Source organism: Fringilla coelebs (assembly GCF_963513975.1).
Source record: "Fringilla coelebs genome assembly, chromosome: 3".
Taxonomy (NCBI): domain Eukaryota; kingdom Metazoa; phylum Chordata; class Aves; order Passeriformes; family Fringillidae; genus Fringilla; species Fringilla coelebs.
Window position 1 is genome coordinate 19,543,670 of NC_140030.1, and position 12,331 is coordinate 19,556,000.

The window sequence follows — 12,331 nt, forward strand, 5'->3', positions numbered from 1 at the left end:
AAGCTCAGTTATTTTACAACACTCGTTTGCGCTGTTGAAAAGAAATTTGAACAAAATTCCTGCATATATTCTGGTGTTCAACAGCCATGGAGTGACAGGTATTGCATCTGCTTCAAGACTCAGTGCTGCATATCCTGGATTTTAGACTATTCTATAAGCATTTTTTTAAATTTGCATGTGAAAATACCAGACAATAAAAGAAAATAAAATGTTTTTAAGACAAATGACTTTTAAAAATGTACAGGATTACAGTAAGAGTTTGAATTATGAGGCAAGCAATAGGAATAGACACATGCAATGCAAGACATTACATTTCAAATCATCTGGCTGTTACCACCAAATGAACAGAAATATGCAAAGGCATATTATATATATGAATTTTAATTCACCTTTTTGTGTATTTATGTATACATACATCCAAATCTCAAATATATCAAACTTTCTGTTTTAAAATTTCAGTTCCATATCGGATTGGTATTTTCCGTGTTTAACTCTTGCATCATAATAAACATAGATGAGAAGCTTACAATTAGATGTGTAACAAGAACACTGCTCCTTAAAATCCACCCTTCATGAAAAGATACAAAACACACTCTCCCACAGCTTTGTACCAGTTCTAACCAGCTTCTGAAAATCCTCAAGAACCCCCTCCCCAAAAGGCAGCTTTTACAACATAAGTCTATCATTCTAATGCAGAAACCTTAATGTCTTTCAATTTTTTGGATTTATTCTGTTTGCCTCATTGTCATTTATACCAAAGAATCAACAGAAAAGAGGTTAAGGAGTTCAATTCGAGCTTTTGCACTTTAGCTTACGTATTCATGAAGACTGGCAATTAAGCATTCATTTACTAAAATGTCAAGAACATTAAAGAGTTGAACCGTGAGTAGTTTATTTCCCAACTTCTTTTTCTTAATGAAAAAGTACTGCAGAAGTTGCAGAAAGACAGAATATCCTTGAAATTACCATAATATTCCAGGAAGAACTGGGTTTTAGCAGTGACATTTATAGGCAAAAAACCAAAACCAAAACCCAAGCCACAGGAAAATCTTCCCAAAAGGCTTAATGTGTATATATTTCATTGGTGCCTGACTTATTTATGAGCCAAAAGTAAAATTATAAAGGAGACTGAATAAATAATCTGTGCCAGAGCATCTACTTTTTGTTGGTATGTTAGTGATGGGAAGGACCTGAATTTGCCCATATGCTCCCAGCTGGAGACATGGTCACACAAAAATAATGCCATGACTACAAGAATATGGCTCCTGTGCCTCTGGAGTTGAGCTCTAGTCCTGAACTCCAGGACTGCTGTTTTACTGGCATGGCAGTGCCAAAACACTTCCTTCCCATGTCCTGAATAACCTGCATCAGAAAAAAACCCCAACAAATAAAAAACCCCTACAACATAAAAAAAAACCTACACACACCAAACCAAACCAAACCACCCCCACCAAGACCAAATCCAAAACCTTGAGCACTTTTGCCTCAGTGCAGGATCTGTTACAGGTAACAGCAACAACCTGCCTTTTCTACCACATCATTGTGTGGTCAAAGAGAAACAGCAGAGAAGGGCAGCAGCTGGTGAGAACTAAAGATGAGCTTTAATTTTTCAGTGAAATAGTATTTTATCTGAAAAGACAGGGTTTTTTTTCTGAAAATATTCTTTACTCTCCTAGACAAATAGGCTCTCACAGTAGCCTTACCTCACCTGCAAAGGTTTTATTTTTGTTGGAGAACAAAAGTAATCTCTCTGATGCAACTTATTAGACAATATATTCCATAAGTCAATTATTTACACAAAGTGCTAATATTTTTATGCAAATCTTTAATTGGGACAAGCTACACAGAAAACACAACTTTTTCTAGTTGGGGGAACAAACCCAACGTGTTGCCTTTATAAAGGAAAAACCACTACAATACTTGATACAACAATCAATACATATGATACGACAAGGACATAATTTTATATTTTTAATTTCTAAAATGAAAATATCTTTACATGGATCAAGAATTACAGCAAGAGTATTTTTCATCATGCTTGCTTGAAAATCTGCCCCACTAAGAAAAAACTAATATCATTATGCTTAGCAGTGTGTCTCACTGATACTTCATACAGCTCTAATACTGAAAACTTTCTTCAGTAAGAAAACATGTTAGTAACTTGCTCACTTAACCTATTTTCCATATTTTCTTATACCTGCACAGCTAATGCACTAGCAATTGCAAATAGCTTTTTATAACAACAGATAAACTATTTGAATACTAGTTATTCCTAGTTAAGATTAATTTGAGCTTATCATCAACGGGAAAAGGTTAACTTTACTAAATAAAATCACTGGAACTGTTGGGAAACCTACCTTGTGAATTTTAAATAGAACCTCACAGAGGTTATAGATTTTTTCAGCTCGTACCCAGTCTAGTGTGCTCACCTATAATATAAAAAAAAATAATTATTAACACATTTTTTATTTGAAAATTGCGGTCAGATGAAAAAAAACTGAAAAGGCTTCACCCATCATTATTCTACTCAATCTTTTAAATACAGGCACAACACTACATTTAATATCCAGCATTTAGAAAAGACTGTCAAATAGTATTAAATTTTTACAGAAACAGGAATTAAAAGGTGTTAAATAATTTACTTTTTCTTTTCCTGTGATGGAAATGTTTTTGTAATTTCTGTGGTTAGTTGCATAAGCATTTTTATTTCTCAAGATGTTAACACAGAGAACTCAGTCTCAAACATGGAGTCATTCAGCTTCATGTCTCAATAGGAAAAAAAATCTTACAATCAAGATGTATTCCCAAATTCAGTTTTGAGTTTACATGCACTAGGGAGGCAATAACTCAATCTTTATTCTAAAACTGGAAAATGACTATGTGACTGCAATATTTATAATCAAGAAAAATATCAGCTGTGTGCTCAGTAACATCAAAACACCTATATTTTGTTTTCTTTTGATTTCATTACCTAATCCTGTTGACATGACAGGCTGTTAAAATCTGAATAGCAAGAATGATTGAAGTTTTTACCAAAATTCTACCTAACAATATGATGTGATAATCTGTTTTCTTTTAAAAACAGTACCCAGCCTACATTGTTCAAGAAAAAAAATAACTCAGAGGAAAAATTCAATGGGAATATGTATCATTTTTGGTTGTATGTTTTAGTGCAAAATCCTAGCTCTTGGGGAATGCACTGGAATGGCTGCATAGATAGATGAAGGATTTGACTAGGTTGCACCTCTGAGGCTTTTGGCATATAGCAATAAGTATTTTGGTAACTTCAATAGTAACTTGGATAATTTAAAATTCTAGGGCTTGTATGGCTTTGTCCTATTCCCACAACCCAACCAAAAGGAAGAAAGCAGAAAAAATAAATTAAAGCGATTAACATGAAGAAAAACTTTTCTGTCAAACATCTGTTTTATGTGGATGAAACTTAGCTAGAAAATAACTATGAAATGCAATTAGAGATTCTTTTTCTATGTGTTCACAGTAGCACATAATTTACCTTTAAAAAATTTAGTATTTCTCCTGATGATTTGCATGGAGCTATCAACATGTTTTGGTTCTTTTAAAATTTATATAATGTTTAATTTTCAAGTCTCTTCAAATTGTAAGCTGTTAAACAGAATCGTAATAACTTGATAAGAATCCAAACCACTACAAGACTAACAGGCCTCCAGTGGGACTTGTCTTAGTTATGAAATGTAACTTCAGAGTTCTTTGGAGGAGTAATGTGAACTTGGTGTTAGTTTCTTTCTAATCTTAACAATCTAAATGAATTCTTAATAATCTAATTATTAAGAATTAAGTCTAATAATCTAATCTTCTCCCACCTTCTCTTAGATTTAGAGTAGTTTTTTTAGATGATTATATTTAGATATTATGGATCACCTACTGAAATGGGACTGAAGAACTCTAGAAGTTCTAGCACTACATCTTTTCAGGATATAGAGGGATTCACATTTTAGGATTTTCCATTTCATATTTCTATATTTTAACAATCAAATGGCAAACATCACTTGAATGCAATACAGAATATATAAAACAGATTATACATTTTGTTTTACTATAAGCAATTTCTCAAAAAATAAAGCTCAAAACATTACATATAGGTAATTTTAAAGCTACATGATAAAAGCATATAGTACTACTTAAACTTTTTCAAATTTAAATCTAATGTCAGCTGGTTTAGAAAAGAAATGTAAAGAAATTTTAGGTACTAACTTGTCCTCCCATCACTTTATAAAAAGGGAGCAATTTTTAAAGATATACCTTTCTATTTCTTAGGTCTCCATTTCTACTTATCTTCTTGTAAGTCCATTCAATATTTTATTTGAGTTTTGCAATTTAATTATTATACAAATAAGAAATAACCTAAGTTTTGAAACAACTGAAACAGAGGACTTATAAAGCCAATTCTTAAAGAAATGTACATTTAAACAGGCTCACAATAGAATAAGCACTGCAGGTCTTTGCTTAATCCTATGTTCAGGGAAATATTTTGTACTTTGATGGCTGTTTTGAAAAGAAAATAATTAAATAATACATGTTTTACCCCATTACTGTTGATCCTCCAAAGGGATATTCATGCTTTTTGCAAAATAAGGTTTAGAGTAGAATGGAGGCTAGTTCATTATTTGGTCTTGAATTTCTCAAAGGGAAAGGATCTTTTCCATCTCAGTTAACAGCAGGAGAACTCTTTATTGACATAGAAGACATAGAAGGATAAGCACTGATTCATTTGCTGTTTATGCCACTGGCCTTGGTGACATAGGCTATGACCTGAAAGCTGTTGAGATATGAATGGACTTTCATTTGCTCATATAATTTGTTTTGATTCCTGAAGATTAGTTTTAACTGTTGGAGATCTTTGCACTCTTAATGATGGATGAAGGTGACACTGCTGTGCCATTAAATTTACTCTGAGTACTTCAGATTTCTTCCTATTATTCCGCACATCTCTTTCATCTTTTGATGCTGTGTAACCTCATATGACTTTTTCAGCAGAGGCAGGCAGTGATAGTGACAACTGCTGTCACCTATATAAGCCTAGGTTTTCTTTACCTGTCTGTGTCAGAGAAAGGCCACCACACTATGAGAGTGAAACAGTCTCAATACCACTGTGTGCAAGGTGCTCAGAACACAAATGACATGTTGAGAGGAATTTTAAGGAGTCAAAATAAAGATATTACAAAGGCATACTAGAATCTAAACAGACAGCTGACATTATTTATTGTTTTATCAGCACTATCATAGTATGTCTAAATTTAAAACGTTACTGTTGTAGACTGCTATACTTTTAAAACCCCACAAACAACCCTATACTCCAGTCAAGAAGAAAAGCTGGAAATAATCAGGAAAGTTCATGAAAATTGCAACATTCTTCATTCGATTTAAAGAATGTTCCAGTTTATTCCAGGCTATCCATCATCACACATGTAATAACTGGTAACAAGTACCTAAGACAAATGAGATACCCAAGTATATTTCTTAGTCAATAAAGTAGTTTTTCCTCATTATTTCCCCTTGGACTTGTTCCTGCAGGTATTTTATACATTGCAATTTCTTGGCATGACAGTGTTATTATTTTTTATGAAGCATTTGACAAAACATTTCAAACAACTGTATTCAGAATAGATGACTCAATGATACATGCTTGCATTCAAATGAATTTAGTTCAGACAGTTTCAGAAAGTCTCAAAATGCATGAGAGTTTCAATTAGCATTCAGTAAGCCTCTACTTTAATTCGTGTTTGTCTACTATATGACTTTATGTCCAAGAGGAGCTGAATGTTGTTTACATTATTGGCACCTCCTTAGCTAGCCCAGTGTAGTATGTGTAGAGTACTTGGTTCTGTAGACATTTAGCTATTTTAATCCTTTCAGGATTAATACATTGCAAAGCATTGCAAACATTGCAAAACTAAGACATTTGTAAACTCACAGGTAACACTGAGCTGATCAGAAAGATAATAAAACAAAACAAGGTTACAAAAAATAGGAATCTGAAATTGCAATTCCAAGTCTCTAATGAGAGATTACAATAGGTACATAGAGTTACAAAAGTTCCAAGTGTTGCAGAAATACTTTAGCATGAGTTTTTTGCAATTTCCTCATGGTTTAAAAACAAGCATTACAGTGGAGTTCTGAAAATAAACAAAATTTTTAATGAAAAAAATCTAGTTTTACACAGACAAGGATTTCATCATCAGTTCAAACTCCTACTCCAAATATACTTACCATTCAATATGTGACTTAGTCATTGGCTTTTCATTAAAAAGTTATGATTTAAAATAGAGAGAAAACAATAAAGTTAAACTCATTTTGACACACAGTAAACAATTAGCTCACCAAATTACTCCCTAGAAGAGAACTCTGCAATTACAAAATAGGTGTTGGAGTTCTGGATGCTGAGAATTTCAGATTTTCTGTGCTGACAGACTCTGACTCCCAGGAGAGCACTTGACCTGAGGCCATGGAGAAGGCTTCCAAAATTGACTGATAGCACTGGGATTACGGGTGTGTCATTCAATTAGAAGTGTGCAATATTGCAGGGTGGAAAACTTAAAGTTTGGGGTCTTAGAACATAGTAATATATATGGAGCAAGATGGAGGTTTTAGGGTGGAGGGTCTTTCTGCTTTACCTTCTTCTTCTTTACCTTCTTCCTCCTTCTTCTGTATGGGTTGGGGTGGTATTTTGTAATTGGATAGAAAAGACTGCATTGTGGACTTTGAGTGATTGGTTTTTGGGTTAAAAGTGGAGATAATTTAGGTACCATTTCTTTAATTGGATAGGTTAGCCTTAAAAGACCTTGTAATAAAAGATAGTTAGCCATTTTGCACCTTGTTAGTGAAATACTGCAGAACTCATTGCCTGTGAGACTGTAACATGGATATGAAAACATAAACCCCTAAGTCTGAGCACAAAATACCATCTCGAGTGCCTTCAGTCCCAACCTTGACAGAGGCAGAGAAAAGTAGCCAAGAACCAACAATAGGCATAAAACACTTTCATGCCTGCTCAGAGATCACCACTAAAGAAAGAAATAGGGGGTGAATGCAAAAGAGAATCATACTTCAAAAATCACTAAAATCAAATTAATATAACTTACTCTTGGACTCTTTGAACACAGAATCTGATTCTAGAAGTCTCCAGAGTCCCCCAAAATATTAAAAATATTTTAATAAATTTAAAGGAAAAAAAATTAAAGTGCCAATAGTATTTATTACTGGAGTACAGCAAATGCTGCATTATCTAAGAATTAAGCAGAAGCATCCAACCTGCCTAGAAGTACTAAAAAGGTCTAAGGAGAAGATGAAATACTTCTAGGTAAAGTGTAATTAATTTCACTGGTCTCTTCACTCCTTAATGGAAAAAAAAATAAACTAAGAATATTTTTTTAAAAAAATATTCTTTTTAATATTTAGAACTTATATGGCAACATGAAAAACACTGCTTGTCTTAATTACATTGTGCAAGCTCCTCATACTGTCACATGTGGAACTATTTCTGTCACTTTCACAATATTCTTCCATTTATTCTTTTCTTAAAATTATACACTGCCCATGCAGTGATTGTTTAGCTGCCTTCATGTTAAATAACTTCGGCGCTATTTATTTAATTACATTAAATTTATTAAATTACATTATTTATTTAATCACATTAAAAAAAGTTTTGCAATTAAGCGTTGCACAACAGATCTAAGGTTAGGGCTACTTGAATACTTTTATGTAAAAATCATAATGAACTGTAAGGGAAACAAAAAAATCAAACAGTAGAAATCTCCCCTCCATCTAGCCCATATTTCATAAAAACATTAAATTTTTTTCTGGAATTTTTCAAAGATAAAAAAAATAGTTTGATTTTGAATGATAACTTAGAATATTTATTCCTCAGTTTCTTCTGGGATATGAATTTAGAACTTTTCCAATATCTGAAAATTGACAAGAATTTTATAGATGCTTTTAGAATGTAATAAAGAACTGATTGTGTATTAAGACTGACACAAGAGTAATTTCTACTCGTTCAGTGGTGTTTTTTCAGATATTCAGGTTTCAGAAATGGGTCACATTTCTAATATAGCACTGTGTAAGTGAAATCTGTAAATTTCTTAAAGACAATCAGCTAAGCCACTTCAGGGATGCAAAACGACCCTTCTCTGTTAATCACATGATTCTTGATATTTACTTCTGTGGTGAAGCCTCTACATTTCTGGAATCACCATGTGGAATATTGTAGAAATAGCATATAAATAGAATATTACTTGTCATAGTGATTTATTTCATAGTATAATATCCACTTTTTTCCACAATTTTCTTTATTTTTGCTCATATATAACTATATTTCCATTCTTATGAAAATTAGCAGCTGTATTTACAGTCATGTCATCTTTTACACACAATGAAATAGAAAAAGAGTGGAAATTGTACTGCATACTTTTACAAGCAGTTGTAAAATTATAGATAAAGATAAGTCTAGAATTTATAGGTCATCTGCTCTGTGCACGTTATATGGATACACTGATATGCAACATTGATTCAGAATACAAATAGCAATAGCAACATCTCTGAAATAAAACGTTAAACTGGGATCTTGTAAAGATCAAGCAAGTTGAAACATTTGTATTTTTGTGATTGAACAATCTTTCTTTTTTTTTTTTCCTGCTTAAAATAGTAAAACCACCAAACCGCAGTAGGAGCAATGGGAAGAGCAGCAGCATCAAATGTCTCTAAAAGCAGTGAAAGAGCTTTATGGGCAGTTTTGTGGGGGGACCTGTGTTTCCAGTTACAGAGCTGGGACACGTGGCACAGAACCAGTGCTCTCCGGGAGCTCCCCGGGGTCTGCCAGGGCAGGGTCCCTGACAGACAGGTCCCAACTCATGGCCCTGCAGTGGATTGACCTTGTCACACAGCCAAACACCCACACAGCCCCTCACTAACTCCCCATCCCCCTGCTATGGGGCAGGAGAGACAATAGGAGGAGCAAAATCGAGAAGATGCATCGGGCAAGAATAGGACAGTTTAATAAGTGATGGAAAGGGGAAGAAATAAATTCATGCAAAGGCAATTGTACACTGCTCACCCCGAGCAGACCAATGCCCAGCCATTCTCCAAGCAATGGCTACTTTTGAATACCAAATCCTCATTGTTTTATTGCTGAGCATGATGTTTCATGGCACAGGAAATCCCTTTTGCTCTATTTAAATCAGCTGTCCTGGCTGTGTTCCCCCCCAGCCTGTCCCAGCCCCAGCAGTTTGATGGGTGAGCAGTGAGAATTGACAGGGCTGCACCAGCCCTGCTCAGCATCATCCCAAACAGGGCTGTGTTAGCTCTGCTTCAGCCCCAGGTAAGAAACCACTGCCACATGGGCTGCTCTGAAGGGGTGGCCTCCATCCCAGCAGGGCCCAGGCAGGAGCAGGGCAGCCATGGGTGTTATGAGTAAAAAAAGGGTTACCCATTTTTTTAAAGATTTACAAGTTGAGCCAAGTTGAGGTTGCTGGCAGAGTTCTTTGTTAGTTTCATGTTGTAATCACCTGTTAATAAGTCAGTTGTTAACTCCCTATTGTTGAGAATTCCCCTTTGTGTCAGTACACCCTGCCTGCTGGCAGGTGGATGGCATCCCCCCCGAAGGTGAAAGGAGGGGACATTGGAGTTGGCATGCCACGACTTTGGAGTCATCATGCCACGGGAAAGCCACCTTGCCAAACCTAGCAAATAAACCCCTAAAAACAACAAGCCAACCCAAAATTGACAGATCAAAGTGATGTCTAGATGTGAGGAACAGAATCCAGAGTTGGCTGAGATGCTGAGACCCGCTTTACCTCTCACCCTAACCTAAAAAGATGTCAGCTGGAAATAGGACCCTGAATGTCAAACCTAAAAAGTCAAGGAATCCCTGGTGCTCTCCTGAGGACAGAAGCCCCAGCTCTGCCTGCAGACCAGCGGACAAAGCTGCATTTTCCTCTTCCTCCGTGCCACCCCTGGGAGCAGCAGTGACGTGAGCGCAGACCCACTGGTTCTCCCCACCTGAGCTGATCACTTTTAATAAAGGTGTTAAAAAGGAGGAAGATCTCCTGCCCTGTTTAATTCAATGGGGACTGGGGCAGCCCCAGCTCTGGGCACCAACCGTGTCCCTGGGAGCAGTGACAGGCTGAGGATGGGCTCGGACATGGGCCCCTGGGCTGCACTGCTGGGCTGCAATGGGATCAGGGAGTGAGCCACACGGAAGGGCATCAGCAAAAGCCAGGCTGGAGGTGGCCTCAGGAGAATGATAATCAGCTTCAATGTGTGGCTTTAGATCCAAGTTTGAAGTCTCCAGATAGGAGGCTGCTGGAAACTGTGAATTTGGTCTTTAGTTTATGGGGTTTTTTCCTTGATGAGAGACATCTGGGGAATGCTAAAAGAGCAAGAACACTGGTGAACAAGTTTTATGATTTATAGACTCTTTCACATTTACTGGTGCATCATAGTATTGAGGACGCAAGGCATTGATCAAAGGGATCCCCTTTGTTCATTTTTTGAAAATCAAGGCTCCTACAAAAAAATTTTTAAGAGGGTAATAGATTCTATCAAGTAATTTCTACTACCAGTCATCCCCACTTTTCTGTTCTTAATAGAGTGCTGAAAATGGTAAATGAAGTAGTTTATCCCAAATTACTACCATATAGATGTACAATTTTAATTATATCAAAAATATGTCTTAGAAAGAGGTCTGAAGATAATAATTAAAATTGATAGAGGAAAATAATTTATGTGGTGTGTTATTTATTTGTTTAATATTTATTAAATATTTTCACATTTTAATGAAATTGTAGTAATTTAATCAAATTTTAGTTCCTTGGCTTAACATATGAAACGCCCAATTTTCAGAGGGGAATCCCCCTGCTGCTCCCAGATGTGTTGTCTCATTTTAAAAATTATATTATTGGCCATTTTAGAATGTTTGAAATTAATTGGAATGATTGGATTAGTAATTTTAATCTAGAGAGGGGGAAATTTTACTTACTGCATTTCATTGAGGTTCACAAATAACTTTTATGCACTTCCCAAAGGTACTGCAGAGAGTGCACATATAAAGGATCAGATTTTCTTTGTACCAGCAGACAAAATTGGGAGACTGAGCAGAACTGTAAAAAAGTTTTACAATTGAAATTTCATGCTAAGTTCCCATTTAATTCTTTTATGATTTGTTTAAGGCAAAAGTTTTCTGGAGAAAAAAGAAAGGATTAAATATTACCTTGTGGTAAGTGTGGGTAATTTTTTAAAACAGTTTAGAATTCTACAGCTCATTTCCATTTCACCCTTCTAAATTAATTTTTAGAAAAAATATTAGATAAGGCACCTGTTGTGAAACAGAATTCTTGTTATGAGGTATATAAATTATCAAAGCAAGACTTGTCCAAACTGTACAATCAGCACTTTGATCCCATGCTTGTGTGAAAAATCCACAAGTATCATCCAAAAGTATGGATTGTTTATTCCATGATATATCTTGTCTTTCAGAAAACAGAGTAGCTACCAGATCATTACATCTATGAAATACCTTAAAATAAGTAAGGGAAGAAATATTAGGCCTAACCAACCAAAATAAAACCTGACTTTGACAAATTCAAAAAACAAAACATACTGCAAGCTTTTCAGAGGACCGTGAAAGAAGATAAATAAATACAGTTTATTGAAAGTCAGTGGCTTCTGTGACATCTGTTTATAGTACATTGAAATCTCAGCTGAAAACTTCCCTTGATAAAGGAAAAAAAAACCCAGACATAACAAGCAGGTTTCCATTTACAATGAAACTGATACAAAAATTTCAATTTTTTTACCGGTGGAGTGCTGAAAATGTAGAAGGAGGAACCCTTCAGGGCCAGAAACTTGAATTTGTAGAGCTGAGATGAATCAGTTCCTTCAAGTCTCTCATTTACCCATCCCATATGTATGACCTGTAAAAGAAAATAATTGAAAATTAAACTTCTCTTTCTCAGTGGCTCATGAGTGGTTTTAGTAGCATGGGATGCATCATCTATTTCACATTTGCCTTGCAACCATTTCCATATTCTTGAAGCATACAGCATAATGCCAGTGTGTCAGAAGTCCTTGAAGGGACTTAAACTTGTAGTACAGGTAGTCTGAATCTTATCTGAAATAATCCCTGTTTTAAAAGCCAACTATGCAGGTCAGAGCAGACTCTCATTTGAGCCAGCAGAAAATCTACATGTACCAAAGCAGTTCAGTAGTTCAGCAGTTTATAAAACCATAATACCTTCTCTATAGCAAACTTGGACATACTGATATTTCTACTACACATACCTCTAAAGAAATCCCT

At 35.3% G+C, this 12,331-nt stretch overlaps 1 protein-coding gene across 1 annotated transcript in view; it reads right to left on the reverse strand.

The window, feature by feature from the left end:
- SNTG2 (syntrophin gamma 2) overlaps window positions 1-12,331 on the reverse strand; it is a gene marked incomplete at both ends in the record, with an annotated part of 222,831 nt that overhangs the window by 27,927 nt on the left and 182,573 nt on the right. The window contains 2 exons of the mRNA XM_084202591.1: window positions 2,358-2,429; window positions 11,832-11,948. Coding sequence (XP_084058717.1) covers window positions 2,358-2,429; window positions 11,832-11,948 — 189 coding nt within the window. The remainder of the gene's footprint in view (window positions 1-2,357; window positions 2,430-11,831; window positions 11,949-12,331) is intronic.